The sequence below is a fragment of the Chelonia mydas genome, chromosome 5 (assembly GCF_015237465.2).
Source record: "Chelonia mydas isolate rCheMyd1 chromosome 5, rCheMyd1.pri.v2, whole genome shotgun sequence".
NCBI classification, from domain to species: Eukaryota; Metazoa; Chordata; order Testudines; family Cheloniidae; genus Chelonia; species Chelonia mydas.
The window spans coordinates 67,528,158-67,546,857 of record NC_051245.2 but is presented as its reverse complement, the minus strand read 5'-3'; the positions used below and the strand labels follow the sequence as shown (position 1 = coordinate 67,546,857).

The 18,700-nt window shown below is 39.5% G+C and overlaps 1 protein-coding gene across 17 annotated transcripts in view; it reads right to left on the bottom strand.

Annotated features, from left to right (window-relative positions):
- FER (FER tyrosine kinase) overlaps positions 1-18,700 on the bottom strand; it is a 427,220-nt gene that overhangs the window by 144,668 nt on the left and 263,852 nt on the right. For 14 of the 17 annotated variants that reach the window (XM_037901518.2, XM_043547703.1, XM_043547708.1 and 11 more), the window contains 3 exons: positions 18,213-18,269; positions 8,553-8,668; positions 6,977-7,071 (listed from right to left, as the gene is read on the bottom strand). In XM_037901518.2, coding sequence (XP_037757446.1) covers positions 6,977-7,071; positions 8,553-8,668; positions 18,213-18,269 — 268 coding nt within the window. Of the gene's footprint in view, positions 1-6,976; positions 7,072-8,552; positions 8,669-18,212; positions 18,270-18,700 lie in introns of those variants that run through there. The other 3 variants (XM_043547707.1, XM_043547706.1, XR_005225689.2) reach the window with 2 other exon arrangements.

Below are 18,700 nucleotides of genomic sequence, written 5' to 3'. Positions count from 1 at the left end.
TTCTCTCTCTCACTGTTTTCAGAGAACAGAACTACTTAAACTCAGTTATACTCACAAATGCTTTGATCATAAAAATGTACAGGGTGAACAAGTAGCCAAATTTAATCTTATTCTCAATATTTTAACCACCCCCCTATTCCCTCTCTCACTTCTCTGTCTGTCTTCAGATAGAAATCCCCCATCATCTTCTCGGGAGAAGGGGAGGAGCAGAAGGAACAGCAGCTATTTCAAAGAGCAGTAATCCTCAGAAACCAGGGAACCATGGCTCCTATCCCTGGAAATGATAATAGTAAAACATGGCAGTTTTGGGGAGGAACACACCATCTGCCCCCCAAAGGGAGAGGGTGGGGGAAGACTGGACAGGAGCAGCTGTGCCACCCCCCCTATTCCCAATAAGCCAGGGTAGTTTGGTGAATATGGGAAGGAATATTTACCGCCTACCCTTGCAATGGGAGGAACAGAATTAGAAACATAAATAATAAGATACGGGATGTGGACCTGAGGCTGAAGAGGATCCTAACAGGAGCGGGAAAGAATCCACTGATTATCTTTCATATGGGAACAAATGATACGGCTAGATTCTTGCTGGAACATATCAAGGGAGACTATGCCAGGCTGGGGAAGATGCTAAAAGAAACCGAGGCTCAGGTGATCTTCAGTGGGATTCTGCCTGTTCCTAGAGAAGGGCAACAAAGGCATGACAAGATTATGATGCTCAACAGATGGCTCAGGCAGTGGTGCTATAAGGAGGGCTTTGGGATGTATGGCCACTGGGAACCATTCATGGACAGGGGACTGTTCTCTCAGGATGGACTTCACCTGAGTAAGGAGGGAAATAGACTTCTAGGATGGAGGCTGGCACAAGTGATCAAGAGAGCTTTAAACTAGGAATTTGGGGGAGATGTCCAGGTAATCTCCACGCCAGTTATTCTCTTTGAGAGGGAAGAAAAGGAAGTAAGAAAGGATATTGCCGTGGGTAGGAGAATGGACATAAGGGTAGTGTACATACCAATCTAATAGGTAACATTGGCGATAGAATGTCTGTGCCCAATTGAGTAAAGAATGTGAGTGAAGCCAAATGGCAAAAATTAAGATGTTTGTACACTAATGCGAAGAGCCTAGGTAATAAAATGGAGGAACTAGAGCTACTGGTGCAGGAAGTGAAACCAGATATTATAGGGATAACAGAAACATGGTGGAATAGTAGTCAGAACTAGACTATGGGTATTGAAGGGTATGTGCTGTTTAAGAAAGACAGAAATAAAGGCAAAGGTGGTGGAGTAGCATTGTATATCAATGATGAGGTAGACTGTAAAGAAATAAGAAGTGATGGAATGGATAAGACAGAGTCTGTCTGTGCAAAAATCACACTGGGGAAGAAAGTTACTAGAGCCTGCCCTGGGATAGTGCTTGGGGTGTGCTATAGACCACCAGGATCCGATGTGGATATGGATAGAGACCTCTTTAATGTTTTTAAACAAGTAAATACTAATGGGAATTGTGTGACCATCCAGATATAGACTGGAGGACAAGTGCTAGTAATAATAATAGGGCTCAGATTTTCCTGGATACGATATCTGATGGATTCCTTCACCAAGTAGTTGCTGAACCAACAAGAGAGGATGCCATTTTAGATTTGGTTTTGGTAAGCAGTGAGGACCTCATAGAAGAAATGATTGTAGGGGACAACCTTGGTTCATGAGCTAATTCAGTTCAAACTAAATGGAAGGATAAACAAAAATAGATCTGTGACTAGGGTTTTTGATTTCAAAAAGGCTAACTTAAAAAAATTAAGGAAATTAGTTAGGGAAGTGGATTGGATTGAAAAACTTGTGAATCTAAAGGCGGAGGAGGCCTGGAATTATTTCAAGTCAAAGTTGCAGAAACTATCGGAAGCCTGCATCCCAAGAAAGGGGAAAAAATTCATAGGCAGGAGTTGTAGACCAAGCTGGATGAGCAAGCATCTCAGAGAGGTGATTAAGAAAATGCAGAAAGCCTACAAGGAGTGGAAGATGGGAGGGATTAGCAAAGGAAGCTACCTTATTTAGGTCAGAACATATAGGGATAAAGTGAGAAAGGCCAAAAGCCATGTAGAGTTGGACCTTGCAAAGGGAATTAAAAACAACAGTAAAAGGTTCTATAGCCATATAAATAAGAAGAAAACAAAAGGAAGAAGTGGGACTGCTTAACACTGAGGATGGAGTGGAAGTTAAAGGATAATCCAGGCATGGCCCAATATCTAAACAAATACTTTGTCTCAGTCTTTAACGAGGCTAATGGGGAGCTTAGGGATAATGGTGGGATGACAAATGGGAATGAAGATATGGAGGTAGATATTACCACGTTCGAGGTAGAAGCCAAACTCGAACAGCTTAATGGGACTAAATCGGGGGGCCCGGATAATCTTCATCCAAGAATATTAAAGGAACTGGCACATGAACTTGCAAGCCCGTTAGCAAGAATTTTTAATCAATCTGTAAACTCAGGGGTTGTACCGTATGACTGGAGTTCCTATTTTTAAGAAAGGTTAAAAAAAAGCGATCCGGGTAACTACAGGCCTGTTAGTTTGACATCTGTAGTATGCAAGGTCTTGGAAAAAAATCTGAAGGAGAAAGTAGTTAAGGACTTTAAGGTTAATGGTAATTGGGACAAAATACAACATGGCTTTACAAAAGGTAGATTGTGTCAAACCAACCTGATCTCCTTCTTTTAGAAGGTAACAGATTTTTTAGACAAAGGGAACACAGTAGATCTAATTTACCTTGATTTCAGTAAGGCATTTGATACGGTTCCACATGGAGAATTATTAGCTAAATTGGAAAAGATGGGGATCAGTATGAAAACTGAAAGGTGGATAAGGAACTGGTTAAAGGGGAGACTACAGCGGTGTATTCCCCTCTCAGAAGTCATCTGTTCTACCACTGGGAGAAAAGGGAGAGGAACCTGCACCTGTGGGACTTTCAAGCCACAGAGCAGGAGATTTGTCCAACCTAGCTAACAGAGAGGGGTCCGAGATAGAGAGAGAGCGCAAGAGAGCACAATTACATAATTGTTTGTTTTTCAGTCATGGGTTCCTAAGCAAACAGAAATGATATATTTTGTGGAAAAAAACCCTAAATTTGGCTTTTAGTTCAGAGACCTTCACTTCTATGTAATGCAATAGCCAGGAATAAATTAATAAAGTCAGTTTAATAAGCTATTATAGGTTTATGTTGTGGGTTGAAGACTGTTGGCTTGAGATGACTGGTTGCATTAACTGGCAGAAGAAAATGTTGAAATTAGGTGACGGTTTGCTCTCATTACCATGCCTGGCTCTTTTTGTGACCTTCACTCACTCACTCTCTCCTGGCTGTATTTCTGAAGGGTGTTCTTTTATTTATTTATTTTGTGGAATATATCATTGCTCTATAGGCTTTTTTGAATTTTCCTATCACAGTGTTCATTTCTGTGGGAGGAGTGTCATTTCTTATGCTCTGTAAGAAAGGTTTTCACTTAAAGATGTTTGTGTTTCAAAATTGTTATATTCTTTGGCTATGTGTATAGCAACATCTGGGTTGTTTCCTGTGGCCAACAGTGATTGTATGCTTGTTTAACTGTGAGTCTGCCACCCTTCTTTTGAGTCCTCACATTAGCTACTTTATCCTGAGATATATTTCCTTTTCCAGTTTCCAAAATACAGGACAGTCATGAAAATGATCTGACCCTGCAATTGCAACTAGAAAGAGCCACAAATAAAGCACTAAAAAAAGGAGTACTTGTGGCACCTTAGAGACTAGCACTGAAACCCAAATCACAGCAATCTCAAAAGAGAATAAACAGCACATATCCCACACATAGGAGGTATACAAGGGAACAAAACTATACTTCACAAATAAGGAATCAGAACATTCTATAGCAAAGGGCAAACTATATGCAAAAAAAATGAGCAAACGTAATGGGTGAAATCCCACCACAGTATGTAGCCAAATGTTTCTATTACATTCCCTGGAGAGACTACAAGGTAGCCCTATAAACCAGGGTCTTCTACAGTTCTGCTTTTCACAGTGTGATACAATTTTATACAATTAAATGTTCTGTTTTGAACTAATTTTTTTAAATTGAGTTGCAAGATTATATAGTTTAAAGATCCTCAAGTGTACTCACTAGGATTGCCAACTTTGTAATATTTAAAAAACAGACACTCCAGCAGGAGTGCCGGGGACTGCTCCTGCCTGCCTCTTCCCACAAAGTCTGACCCCTGACCCACCCCTTCCCAAGGCCCTGCTCCTGCCTCTCCCCACCCACCAAGGCCCCGCCCTCTATTTGCTCCTCTTCCCCCCTCCACCGTTCTGTCATTCTCTGCTTTTCCCCTCCTCTTCCCTCTGCCCAGAAGGGACTTGTCTTCAGAGCTGGGATCTGCTGCTGCCCAACACAGGTAGGAGGTGGCCCCAACTGAGTAGGGGCTGGCATAGGTAATGACCAGGCACCTCCCTGACTCCCCCACCTGCAGTAACCGGATACTGTCAAGTCCCCTTTCTGACCAGACTTTCCGGTCGAAAACCAGACACATGTCCATCCTAGTATCTGCATTTGTTATTTTATTTGCAGAGAGAAAATATAAAGAGAGATAAACAATAAACACACACTGAGAAAACTGGGCCAGGTGATGCAGAGAGTGAAAGCACTAGTGTTTCACCTATGAAGATCCAAGTTCAAGTTCTAGGTCTGATCACAAGTGAAACTTATTTTAGGTAGTCTCATCCAAATTTGCCATCAGGGAGGTGAAAACCAGTAGTGGTAATATTCTGCGCACAGCCATCACTCCTCTAATATAAAGCTAGTACCCAGCCCTTCCTCCGTCTGCCCCATTCACCAGCACCAGAATTCCTAACTTCTCTAGTTGGGTTGGTCCTGTTCCTGGTGTGCTGGCCATTTTTAACTCTCGAAAAGACTTGGTACTAGGTGTGAAGGATCGTAAATACTACAAAGGCTACAAAGGCATTGTAGCGGGGTGGTCACCCCGCTCCGGCCCTGAAGGAATTAAAACAGCTCTGGGAGAGGGCTGCCTGGGGGAGCCAATAGTAAAAGCAGCCCTGGAGAGGGCTGCAGCTGGGAAAAGTTAGGCTGATAGGGGGAAGCAGCCACAACTGGGGCCATGCCCCAATCGGGCCAGAGCTGGCCCTGTAAGAGGGCTGAGGGCCAGGAGCTGTAAGATTCTCACTTTCGCCTGGGAGTGGGAAGGGCTAGCTGCCTGGGAGCAAGGTAAATGAAGCAGAGCAGTGCTGGGGAAAAGGACAAAGGGAGCTGGGGAGCTCCAGCCTGGTAAACCCCAGGCTGCAGGCCTCGATGGGGGCCTACAAAGGTACTGGGGCTACAGAAGTGCAGCCTGGGAATAGGCAGAGGCAGCTTATCCAACCTCCTTGTCAACGATGAGCAGCCATGGCAGACTGCAGTTTGCCCCAGTGAGTGGGGGCTGGATGATGACTGGCAGTAGCCACTGAGGCAAGGTGGGGATAGAGGGTTGGGGGTTCCCCTGGGAGGGAAAACGCAGAGTAAGGGGTACTGCTGGGGGCAGAACCCTGAGGTAAAGTGGCACTGGGGTCTAGGAGGGACACGGGGTCTGAGGCAGACAAGACACCGGCCAGTAGAGGGCGCTCTGGAGTTGGAAAGAGCTATTTCCCAGGACGACCAGCACTGGTGAGTCATCGCATCACTACAATTTATGCAAGCATGGAAGGTAGCCAGAATACCCAGAGCACAACAAAGCACACCAGGACCAGAGTTAGGAAGTTTCTTGCAGATCTGAAGCCAGGAGGGGGGGAAAAACAACTTTGAGGTGGGTGTGAAGGTAGAAATGGTCACGGGTGAAAGATTTAAAATCTCATTCACTGATTTCCCCACATACCACTCTACCAGAGGCCTGCTTTTTCATCTTGTCCTGGGCCCTGTGAATCCTGGACCAAAATGGCAAAAGTGTCTCAGGCCAGGATATAAGAACATTGGCAGAGATGTCTGTGGAAGCCTTCACAAAGCATGGCCAGAATAAGCCTGGCTCAAGACAATGCTATTAGTCTCCCATTTTCATAAACAATAAAAGTCAGTCACATATACAACAAAATCTCATTGAGAAAGACAGTAAATCATAATGGGACTAAGATTTCATTGTTGCATCTGTGCTTCTGTTAATACTCAAGTATTATAAACAATAAACTACACCCAAACCTTCAATGAAAATATAGGCTATTTCTTTGTGAATAGAATGGTTCTTGTTACATCCCAGAATATAATTTTGAAGTCATTTTTTTTTTAAACTCATCACCTTATTAACTGTGCTGCATAGTAAGGAACACCAGTGGTTACCAAGAACACAGCTTTTCTTGCTACAGACAGATTCAAAGTGGGAATAAAGTGCCTAGCAACTGCTATTATCCTAACAGTTGGAAACTGTCTCCATCAGCTGGCAAAATACAAACACAGCAGTCCAAAAGTGGTACAATGCTATCAGAAAAAGAAAGAATACGATTTTCCTAAATAACCTATTTTCATACTTTTTAATGGAAGAGATATACATAAAACACAAAAGAAACTTCAGTGGATAGGGCATATTATAGATCATTACTGATCCGTACCAAAGATGTTACAGAAGTTGAATGTCTAAATTTAAACTCAGTTAACTCATCAATAGCAAAGACATCAATAACATAGGCAACACATGGAACAAATGGGTATTTTGTTCTACACTGCAGTGAGGAAAATTAAGACTATTCCTGCACTAAACAAATGTGTAGTGGTATTTTCTAACAGCTTGTGATGTTTGGGTTGGTTATAGAGAAACTCACAGCAGACCTGCACAGCATCATGGCTAGCATAAACCAAGGTCTCTAAAAAGTTTATAAATGTAGAACTGTTGAGATAGATCATGATAACGCTAATAAAGGCAATTAAGACATCATAAACTAAGGGCTATATGTTATAAAAAAGCAAAAAAGAAATTTACCTGGAATAAGTTCCATAACTATATAAATAGGCTGCCTTTGAGTGCAAACTCCTATTAGCTTGACAATATTGGGATGGTCATATTGCTTGAGTATTCTGCATAGGGTACAAAAAGGTTTGATTACGTTAGTATATTTCATTATGCAAGTTGATTAAAATAAATATCAGCAGAAAGTATCTTAAACCTCTAACATTATTTTAAAGCAAAATTTTCCTTGTTATATTATCCAAAATAAAAACAAGTTGCTTTCAAAGCATCAAACGTACCACTCTGTGGAATTACAATCATACCACTCTGATGAGAAAATTAAAAACTAGTGAATACATTAACTAGTTTACAAGTCAAGATCTACTTAAGTATTCTCATAGTGATCCCACCATTTGTACACATCATAAAACAACTATATAATTTGACATGACAAGGCAGTCATACCTCATGAGGCCCAGAATTTAACTAAAAGATCAGAACTGGGCAGTGCTGGGAGAGTTCAGTCAAAAACCTTGCAAAGCATCTGTTTGCACAGCTCAAACACCAACTCATTTTCCTGAGCATTAAATACAGTAAAAATAATTTAAACTGAAAACAAAAAATTAAGGATAACGATTCCAATTTAGGAAGCTAAAACAATAAAACTTGCATCTGCTCAAGTAAGGCTATGATGAGAATATTTACAGACAGAAGAATATGCCATGATTTATAAATGAAAAGGAGGGCTGGTGAGAATTCTAGAGAGACATCATAGTTTCTGAAAGTTTGCTGCCTACTAATTAACTTGAACCACCTCTTGTAAAAGAAAATGGAAAGCTTTAGTATGCTTGAATGCCATCTCAGTAAGGAATAATGTATTTCATTTTAATTTCAATATAAAATTATTTCTTGAGTTGGAGGCTGCTTAGCAAGTGAAGCAATTCCTTGGTAGCCAGCCAGGCTATTAGCATGAAATTAAAGCCATTTTCAAGGAATTATATAGTTCAGATATCCAGTAAGTCATTTGTATATAGCTAATGTTTTCTACCTTTCTATCTCCGTAAAACTCAGTTATTTATCTAACAATGAAACTATGTTAAACTCTAGAGTGAGGACAGCAAGATAACTTAAAACATTTTACAATATTGTGGTACACTCCGTTACCCTGAGAATTTAAAGGCCATGTACTTGTGTTCTCATGTATCAGCTCAGATACTTGGGTTTAGCAGGCTTTTCACCAATGTTTTATAATATAATTGCTATTTCAACCTCATTTTTCCCCACTATCAGGAATATCCTTTGCCTGTCTGGCACAGCCCAGTTCTTCCAGAAGGCCTGTTTCTTCCCAAGAAAGATTAGTTAATGAGGTCAACATCTACATGTTTTATGACTACCACTACTACTCTAAAGTCTTGCTTGAGTCTATGATAAGGTCAGAACTTTGGGAAAAAAAAACTTTTAACTGGGTGGCAATGTTAGTTTCAGGGCTTATTTATGATTGCTGGACGGGTCACTAAAGATACCCAAAATCTTTAATTTTCAAAATTAAAATTTCAATTAAAAAAAAATTCAAGGTAAGCATATATCTAATTACATGTAGAGAACTCACCTGGCCTCTGATAAAAATTTTATTTTCAGTTCCTGAGGAAGATCTTCTTTACAAGTTTTTACAGCAACAGGAGTTTTATCCTTTAATGTTCCCTTATATACTTCACCAAAATTACCCTGAAATTGCAAATACATATATTCATTGTGCTGAGTAAACACATGATTTTTAAGTCTTCAGAAAAATAAGAAACAGATACCTCATGTCAAAGAATTTTCATTCGGATCTATGTTTTAAAGATGCTCTTATAAAATCACACTAACTTCAAAGGAAAATTGTTTTACTTTCTTGCTCTTACTCTAACATCATTCAGTTCATAATCCATTTTTATATTTGATCATATCTAACATACAGAATCTGACAAGATATTCTACTGTAACTTTAAAATATTTTCTGAACAAACGAAATAAGTTTGTCTACAAATGCTTTTTTTAGTCAGTGGAACTTCATTAACTTCTAAAATCTGGGTTACACGTTGAAAATATTACTTTCTTCCTTCTCTTCGATATTAACTCCACATCTCCAGATAAGAAAATGGAGAATTGTTTATTTCCTATTTTGAGATGCAGAATTTTTGTTATCTGATATGATCTTTGATGGGGCATGACATAGGCAACTGTACTGATTACAGTATAATCAACTATTGTTACAGCCAGTTCTCATCTGTGTTGTTACGTTACTGTGCACAACGAGGAGTCCTTGTGGCTCCTAAGAGACTAACAAATTTATTTGGGCATAAGCTTTCGTGGGCTAAAACCCACTTCATCAGATGCATGGAGTGAAAAATACGGTAAGCAGAATATACATTCTAGCACATGAAAAGATGGGAGTTGCCTTACCAAGTGGGGGGCCAGTGCTAACGAGCCAATTCAATTAATTCACTTCCACCTTAATTGAATTGGCTCGTTAGCACTGACCCCCACTTGGTAAGGCAACTCCCATCTTTTCATGTGCTAGAATGTATATTCTGCTTACCGTATTTTTCACTCCATGCATTTGATGAAGTGGGTTTTAGCCCACGAAAGCTTATGCCCAAATAAATTTGTTAGTCTCTAAGGAGCCACAAGAACTCCTCGTTGTTTTTGCTGATACAGACTAACACGGCTACCACTCTGAAACCTATTACTATCTACATATAAATTGGGCAGGGAGGCCAAAGGCTCTCCATATACAGGAAGGTTTTCCTCTCCCATTTTCAAATTTTTACGCTCTACACAAAGGTGAGGTTTGAGGCCCCACATTTTGCCAATAAGTGGATTTAAAAAGTAACTTGTTCTATATTCAGATTTCTGAGATGCCAAGCAAGAGCTTTTCAGTGAAAGACATATTTTTTAAATTGGCCTTTACAGCAGGACAATATGGAATAATTAGGCAGGAGAGTAGAATGAAGACAACTAAAAAGTAATTTAAGCTTACCATAAAGTTGCTGATTATCTAAACAATAACTATGATTGAGATATGGGAACTAATTAGTTCAAGACTGAAGGCGCAGCAAATCAAAAGAAACTATCGCAGGCCCAAAGGTGATCTCAGTTTCTGCCTTTCCACTACTTAGGCTTAAGAAACTAGGAAAGATTATACTCATGCAAAGGAGCAGACCATGCACAGGAGCACAAAACTGAAGGGCATATTTCCTTTGTCTGTGCTTGTTGGTTTTCTTTTTTTCTTCCCCCCCTGTAAGAACAGATATGGCTAAATCTTAAAGCTATCCCTGGTTTATCTCTACACAGATCTCTTTCCTTATGTGTGCCTCTGTTTGGAGTTTTGTGACTTCAGTAAGCATAGCCAGAATTTGCAGGAAGTGGTTTCCTTGTTTTTCTGAGTAAATAAGGTTTTTTTTAAATAATCACCACACATATCTGTACATTAGCACACATACTAATGTGAAAAGCAAAAAAAAAAAGGGGGGGGGGAAGAGATACAAACGGTAAGGAGAAAGAGATAAAACTCAGGTGGATGATAGCAATGCTGTTATAGTTACAAGGTACTTCTATTCTAAATCCCTATTTATAAACACAACTTTGAAAAATCATCTTACATGAAAAACACCAAGATATAAAACAATTTTTTAAAAATAGTTAAGTCTGTACTTATATAATATTCCCTTCATAAAACTGAACTGTAGAATTATTACTTCCTCTACTATCTCAAGCCTCTGTTAATTTGTCTAAACTAAGATAAAAAGTATATTTCTAAAACTTGTGGGTGAAAACATTTTCAATCTTTTTAAAACCCTAATTGTATTTGAACATGTTAGCTGAGGTGAACCAGAGTTCACTACATAAAGTACACCTATAACCCTAGTTTAGACAAGCCCGATGTCATGGTGTTCTTCTTTGGGCAAGAAAGTGCTAGCTGGAAATCCCTTTCAAGTCGGTTAGTATCACCACTACATTACTGCCGGGGGAAAAAAAAAAAAAAAAAAGCATGCAGAGACACAAAGTTCTCTATGAGCCAAGCCTGCTACTTGTACAGTGCTTCCTAGTAGTGTCAGCCCAGGGAATGAGATAGTAAATATTGATCTCATCACCATAAGACTATTAAGCTGGTCCATAAAAACGTTTAAAGAAAGTCTTTCACACTGGAGAAAATTTGGGAGAAGAGAACAGATTCAAGAAACAACAATTTTTCATAGCAACTTCACTGCAGGAGCAAGCAAGAGAAGCTGATGGGCTGGGAGCAAACTCTTAAAAAAAAAGGCTTGCAAAATGGTATGGAACAGTATGAAAACCTCATGTCAGAGAACTAGCTCAATTAAAAATATATATTATAGTTTTCTACAGTCAGAAGTCTTCCTTTTGGACTGTCTTCTACCCTAGATCTTTGTGCAGAAATCCCAATGGTATCAGTGGTGGTTCTACATGCAAAATGAGGGTAGACTATGGCTTATTAAGTATTCTAAAATTCTCTTATGCCATTAATAATAGCAATGAGAAGTTCCAAGGGGTGCCCATGCTGGGAAAACTGTGGAGCATTCACAGAAACCGGGTGCTTTTAACCATAAAACATTACTAAAATCACTTTGCAGCTCCTTCTTTGCTTAAATGATGGTGTTTTAGGAAATTTTTGACAGAAAATGCTCTTAAGTCATTTATTTAGATATTTTAAGTTAAGTACTTTTTTTTATTATTATTCATAATGTTCCCTCTGAAGTTTGAAATTCATTTTTAATTTCCCTTCAAGTTTGTATTCACAGCTCCAATCAGGATTGCTAATTTAAATAAAGAGGCAAAACTAGAAACAGAGCTGTGGCTATTCAACATACATTTTTCTTCTAGGAGATTAAGAAAAATTGATTCTTTGTAACCCGTCTTGCATAGATAGTGGCTCTCACAGAACGTAGGCTACACATGGCATTGCTTTTATGGAACAAACAGAAACTGCAGCAATTTTTTTTTAATTACCTGGCACTGCAAAGATGACTATTAACAAAATTAAATATACATGGGTCAAGGTAATGTAGATATATTTCAAACCTAAACTACTTGACAATACACTTTGTAATTTCACAGTTTTATAAAGCTGTGTTTATTATATGGTTGAACTTTCTAGTTCTTTAAACAGGGATTCTTTTCTCCTCTCAGCCATTAGTAAGTAGCTTATACTTGGAAATCCAAACTTCAGATAGGACATCTTTGAACCACAGTATTACTCTCACTCAGCAAGGGCTGCAGATGCTCCTATGTTTTGAAAAAGAAAATGGAGCATAATGATAGTTCATTGTACTCTATCGTGGTTAATTTTATTTTATTCCTTGTGAAGGGAGACCGCAGGTAAGTTAATATAAGCAATCTCCATTCATTCGGGGGCAGACACTGCTCACCCATTTATTCTCAATCTGTTCTTCAACCTGGTGACCACTATTTAGAAACTTTTAATACAGCTAGAGGTGGTGGGATGGAATGTGAATTATCTATATGACTTGGCTGGTGTCTTCTGAGGTACTGCTAGTACTGCTCCATGCAGCTGGAAACAGAAAAGTCTGAATAGTGGAGCAATCAGCATCTTCCTCCCTCTTTTAATTTGGAGTAATCACAGCACATTTTTAAAGTGCCTTGCCAAGGCAAGATATATTTTCAGATTCATAGATTTTAAGGCAAAAGGGACTATTAAATCTTTTACTCTGACCTCCTATATAAGTAGGGGCCTACCAAATTCATGGTCCACTTTGGTCAATTTCACGGTCATAGGATTTTAAAAATTCAGCTATTTAAATCTGAAATTTCATGGTATTGTAACTGTAGGGGTCCTAACCCAAAAAGGTGTTGTCAGGGTGTGTCACGAGGTTATTGTGGGGAGTGTTGCGGTACTGCTATCCTTACTTCTGCACTGCGGCTTGCAGGAGCGCTTCCTTCAGAACTGGGCAGCTGGAGAGCCTGGTTGCTGGCTTGAAGCTCAGCTCTGAAGGCAGAGCCGCCGCTAGCAGCGGCTCAGAAGTAAGTATGGCATGGTATGGGATTGCCACTCTTACTTCTGCACTGCTGCCTCCAGAGCTGGGCCCTCAGTAAGCAGTCACCACTGTTTGGCCGCCCAGCTCTGAAGGCAGCAGCACAGAAGTAAGGGTGGCATGCTATGGTATGGTATTGCCACCCTTACTTCTGCGCTGCTGCTGGTTTGTTGCCTTCAGAGCTGGGCACCCAGCCAACTGCCGCCGTTCTCTGGCCACCCAGCTCTGAAGGCAGTGCAGAAGTAAGGGTGGCAATACTGTGAGCCCCCTAAAATAACCTTGGAAACCCCCCACCCTGCAACTCTCACTTGGGTCAGGACCCCTAATTTGAGAAATGCTGGTCTCCCCCATGAAAGCTGTATAGTATAGGGTAAAAGCACACAAAAGACCAGATTTCATGGTCCATGGCGTTTTTCATGGCCGTGCATTTGATAGGGCCCTATGTATAAAACATACCATGGAATCTCATCCAGATATTTCTGTATTGAGCCCAATAATTTGTGTTTGACGAAAACATACCTTCCAGGAAGGCCTCCAGTCCTGATCTGAAGACTTCAAGAGAAGGAGAATCCGCCACTTTCCATGGTAGTTTGTTTCAATGTCTAATCACCCTCACTATTAAAAATTTGAGCCCTTATTATCCAGTATTTTCTCCCCATGAAGCTACTTATAACCATACTCAAATCACTTCTTGAACTTCATTTTGATAAACTAAACAGATTGAGTTCTTTAAGGGCTTGTCCACACGAACACTTAGTTCGTGGCAAGCTGGGGTGTAAATCTATCCTACACTAACCTGTTGAGCGTCAAGTGTCCATGTGGACTCTGCTGCCATGCAGTAAAATTTCCCTAGTATGCTTTAATCTACTCGTTTCAGAGTAACAGCCGTGTTAGTCTGTATTCGCAAAAAGAAAAGGAGTACTTGTGGCACCTTAGACACTAACCAATTTATTTGAGCATAAGCTTTCGTGAGCTACAGCTCACTTCATCGGATGCATACTGTGGAAAGTGTAGAAGATCTTTTTATACACACAAAGCATGAAAAAATACCTCCCCCACCCCACTCTCCTGCTGGTAATAGCTTATCTAAAGTGACCACTCTCCTTACAATGTGTATGATAATCAAGGTGGGCCATTTCCAGCACAAATTTAGGGTTTAACAAGAACGTCTGCGGGGGGTAGGGGGGGTAGGAAAAAACAAGGGGAAATAGGTTACCTTGCATAATGACTTAGCCACTCCCAGTCTCTATTCAAGCCTAAGTTAATTGTATCCAATTTGCAAATGAATTCCAATTCAACAGTCTCTCGCTGGAGTCTGGATTTGAAGTTTTTTTGTTGTAATATCGCAACTTTCATGTCTGTAATCGCGTGACCAGAGAGATTGAAGTGTTCTCCAACTGGTTTATGAATGTTATCATTCTGGACATCTGATTTGTGTCCATTTATTCTTTTACGTAGAGACTGTCCAGTTTGACCAATGTACATGGCAGAGGGGCATTGCTGGCACATGATGGCATATATCACATTGGTAGATGTGCAGGTGAACGAGCCTCTCATAGTGTGGCTGATGTTATTAGGCCCTGTGATGGTGTCCCCTGAATAGATATGTGGGCACAGTTAGCAACGGGCTTTGTTGCAAGGATAGGTTCCTGGGTTAGTGGTTCTGTTGTGTGGTATGTGGTTGCTGGTGAGTATTTGCGTCAGGTTGGGGGGCTGTCTGTAGGCAAGGACTGGCCTGTCTCCCAAGATTTGTGAGAGTGTTGGGTCATCCTTCAGGATAGGTTGTAGATCCTTAATAATGCGTTGGAGGGGTTTTAGTTGGGGGCTGAAGGTGACGGCGAGTGGCGTTCTGTTATTTTCTTTGTTAGGCCTGTCCTGTAGTAGGTGACTTCTGGGAACTCTTCTGGCTCTATCAATCTGTTTCTTCACTTCTGCAGGTTGGTATTGTAGTTGTAAGAATGCTTGATAGAGATCTTGTAGGTGTTTGTCTCTGCCTGAGGGGTTGGAGCAAATGCGGTTGTATCGCAGAGCTTGGCTGTAGACAATGGATCATGTGGTGTGGTCAGGGTGAAAGCTGGAGGCATGTAGGTAGGAATAGCGGTCAGCAGGTTTCTGGTATAGGGTGATGTTTATGTGACCATCGTTTATTAGCACTGTAGTGTCCAGGAAGTGGATCTCTTGTGTGGACTGGACCAGGCTGAGGTTGAGGGTGGGATGGAAATTGTTGAAATCATGGTGGAATTCCTCAAGGGCTTCTTTTCCATGGGTCCAGATGATGAAGATGTCATCAATATAGCGCAAGTAGAGTAGGGGCGTTAGGGAACGAGAGCTGAGGAAGCGTTGTTCTAAGTCAGCCATAAAAATGTTGGCATACTGTGGGGCCATTCGGGTACCCATAGCAGTGCCGCTGATTTGAAGGTATACATTGTCCCCAAATGTAAAATAGTTATGGACGAGGACAAAGTCACAAAGTTCAGCCACCAGGTTAGCCGTGACATTATCGGGGATAGTGTTCTTGACGGCTTGTAGTCCATCTTTGTGTGGAATGTTGGTGTAGGGGGCTTCTACATCCATTCCTATTTCAAAGCGCACAGCAGGCTAGTGCAAAATAGAGTTACACCCTAGCTTCCCCCCAAACTAAGCATTGGTGTAGACATTGTTTCCTGCACACATAATTTTTGTGGCTTTTTTCAGGACCTCCATATGTTGAACATCCTTTTAAAAATGTGGACATCAGAAAAGGAGGTAATATTTCAGTAGTGGTCTCACTAATGCTGAATATGGGGGGAAGTCACCTCCCTACTCCTACTTACTACTCCCCTGTTTATACATCCAAGGATTGCATTAGCCTTTTTTGCCACAGCATCACTCTGGAAGTTCATGTTCCAGCATTTGTGTGCTATGATCCCTAAATCTTTTTTAAAGTCACTACTTTACAGGATACAGCCCCCCGTTCCGTAGGAGTGGCCTGAATTTTGTTCCTAGATGCATGACCTCACAGTTAATTGTATTAAAATACATTTTGTTTGAATGGGCCCATCTTATCAAGCGATCCAAATCACTTTGTATTACTGCCCACTCCTCATTATTTACCATTTCTCTAATCTTCATGTCATCTGCAAATTTTATCAGCAATGATTTTATAATTACTTGATAAAAATGTTAAACATTGGGCCCAGACCAGATACCTGCAGAACCCCATTAGAAACACTTGCATTCAACAATTTCCCACTGACAGTTGATTTTTTGAGATCTGCTAGTTAGCCAATTCTTAATGCATTTAACATATGATGTATTGATATTATCTAGTACTCATTTTTAAATGAGAATGTCATGTGGTACTGAGTCAAATGCCTTATAAAAGTCTAAGTACATTACATCTGCGTAACCTTTATCAATCAAACATGAAATCATATTAAAAAAAATCACGTTTGTTTGACAAGACCTATTCTTCCATAAAACCATGTTAATTAGCATTAAGTGTAATCCAGCCCTTTAATTCTTTATTGATTGAATCCTGTATCAGCTTTTATGTTATTTTGCCTAGGACTGATGGTAGGCTAACTGGCCTATAATTAGCTGTGTCATTCAGCTTGACCTTTTTGAATATTGGCATGAATTAGTCTTTTTCCATTCTTCTGGAATTTCCTCAGTATTCCAAGATTTATTAAAAAACAACATCAGGGGATCAAGGACATTTTATGCCAACTCTTTTACAATTCTTGGGTGTAAGTTAACTGGGCCTGCTGATTTATCCCTACTAGGTACTGTTTCACATCCTTCTTAATTAGTAATTGACTGGAAAGTAGTTCACCATCTTCATGTGATATGAGTACATCATCCTACTCCTTTCCAAATATAGAAATGAAATACTTATTGAACGTTTCTGCCTTTTCTGCTTGTCATTACTCCTGAATCAGTTTTTACATAACAGCAACATACATGCACAATTGAGGCAATTTTCTTTCACAAGAAGTAATTCTTCAGTTATAGGATGTTCTGTAAATTTTTCTGTCAACCATATCTTGATATAATCATAACTTATTTTACCATGCAAATAACTTCTTTTACTTAATATTGAAATGTATTACTTTTATTCAATGACTCATTGTGTCTGTCTTGCTCACCTAGGGGTAATTAATGTTTATTTTTGTGAGAAGGCCTTGATTGATGCCAGAAATGTGTCTCTTTTCCAGCATGCTGCTTTTCCATTTTCTTCAGTAGAACTGGCATTATAATTGTGTGGCATTTTTAGTGGACATAATTCTCTGTTTATCTAGTGGCAGTTTGTGTTTTTGTTTCCTTAATCTGTCAAATAGATTTTATCCTGTGCAGCAGAATGCTTTGACAGAATTTTCCCCTCCTGTTCTTTGAACGGTTCATCAATTCTTACAGTATAAGAAACATACACATTTTACGCTAAGCCAACTGTCTTTATGTGTTTCTTTTGATTTAAAGCATTTTTCAGGTTTTGTGGCATAGTCTAGAGCATTAGAGACAGCCTAGTATAGTGGATTAAACACGAGTTTGAGAGCTAGGAATTCCTGAACATTAATTTCAGTACTTGTAGTAACTCACCATGGGGTTTGGCATCAGTTTCACCAAATGTAAAGTGGGCCATAGGGCTAGTTACTTACCGAATTTATAGAAGTGTTCTAAAGGTTTATGTTTGTAAAAGATTTTGACGATGTAAACTGCTATGTAAGTGCTAAGTATTATTTTGACTAATGCAGCGATTGTTGTGATGTTACCTACACGACTATTTTACTTGCCTAACACTGAGCAGGTCATACAAAGTCAGTTCAGTCCACATAAACCATCTTATTTTTAACAGCTCACTAATTTATGTAAGCACCTTTACTACTTTGCAGAAACATTCCTCATTGCTTGTATTTTTACAACACATAAAATTAGATTGTTAAAATCAGTATGTATATGTAACTATATGAAATATGCAAGCTGCTCTTAAAACACTTATACCAATCAACAAAAGACAGAGAACATTTATTATTTACTTGTAAACGTGGTGTACTTTTATGTATGCTGAAATTCAGTGCTATTTGCAATGCATTAAACTATATGAATTACTAAAGAAATTTTGTTTACTAGAAAAATAAGAACTCAAAAAATAAGAAACTACAGACTTCACAGTCAATATATACTTGGAACTCATAGGCTAAGGATTTTTTTTTCATTTAGTTCTGTTGATTACTTACTTTGCCCAGTAATTCTCCCAGTGTGACATCTTCATGATTGAGAACCCATTTCTTATCCTACAGCAAGGAAAAAACCAGTTGCTTAGTCCACGCAATAGTATATTTCCTATAAGACGTATTTGAGCTAGTAGAAATAGACCTAAAGGAATATTTCATTCAGACCATTCAATCAACAGCATGCCAAGACATTATAACCTCAAGAGGCTATAAAACAGATTTAAGAAATGTTGCTGCACAATAGAATATTAAAATCTACATTATAGCAAATTTCTATCAGAAAATTAAGCCTTCAGCATGATACTATATATGTAAATAGAGCACAACAGGCACTATTTTCATAAAACTCAGGATCTGATATCTACTATTGCTGATTTTAAAAATGACTTTAGTCAAAGTAAGGAGATAAGGAGACTTCCTTTCGCAATACAAAAAAAACCCCCAATAAACCTAATTCTGACTTGATACAACAAAATGGTTTCCCTTCCAGT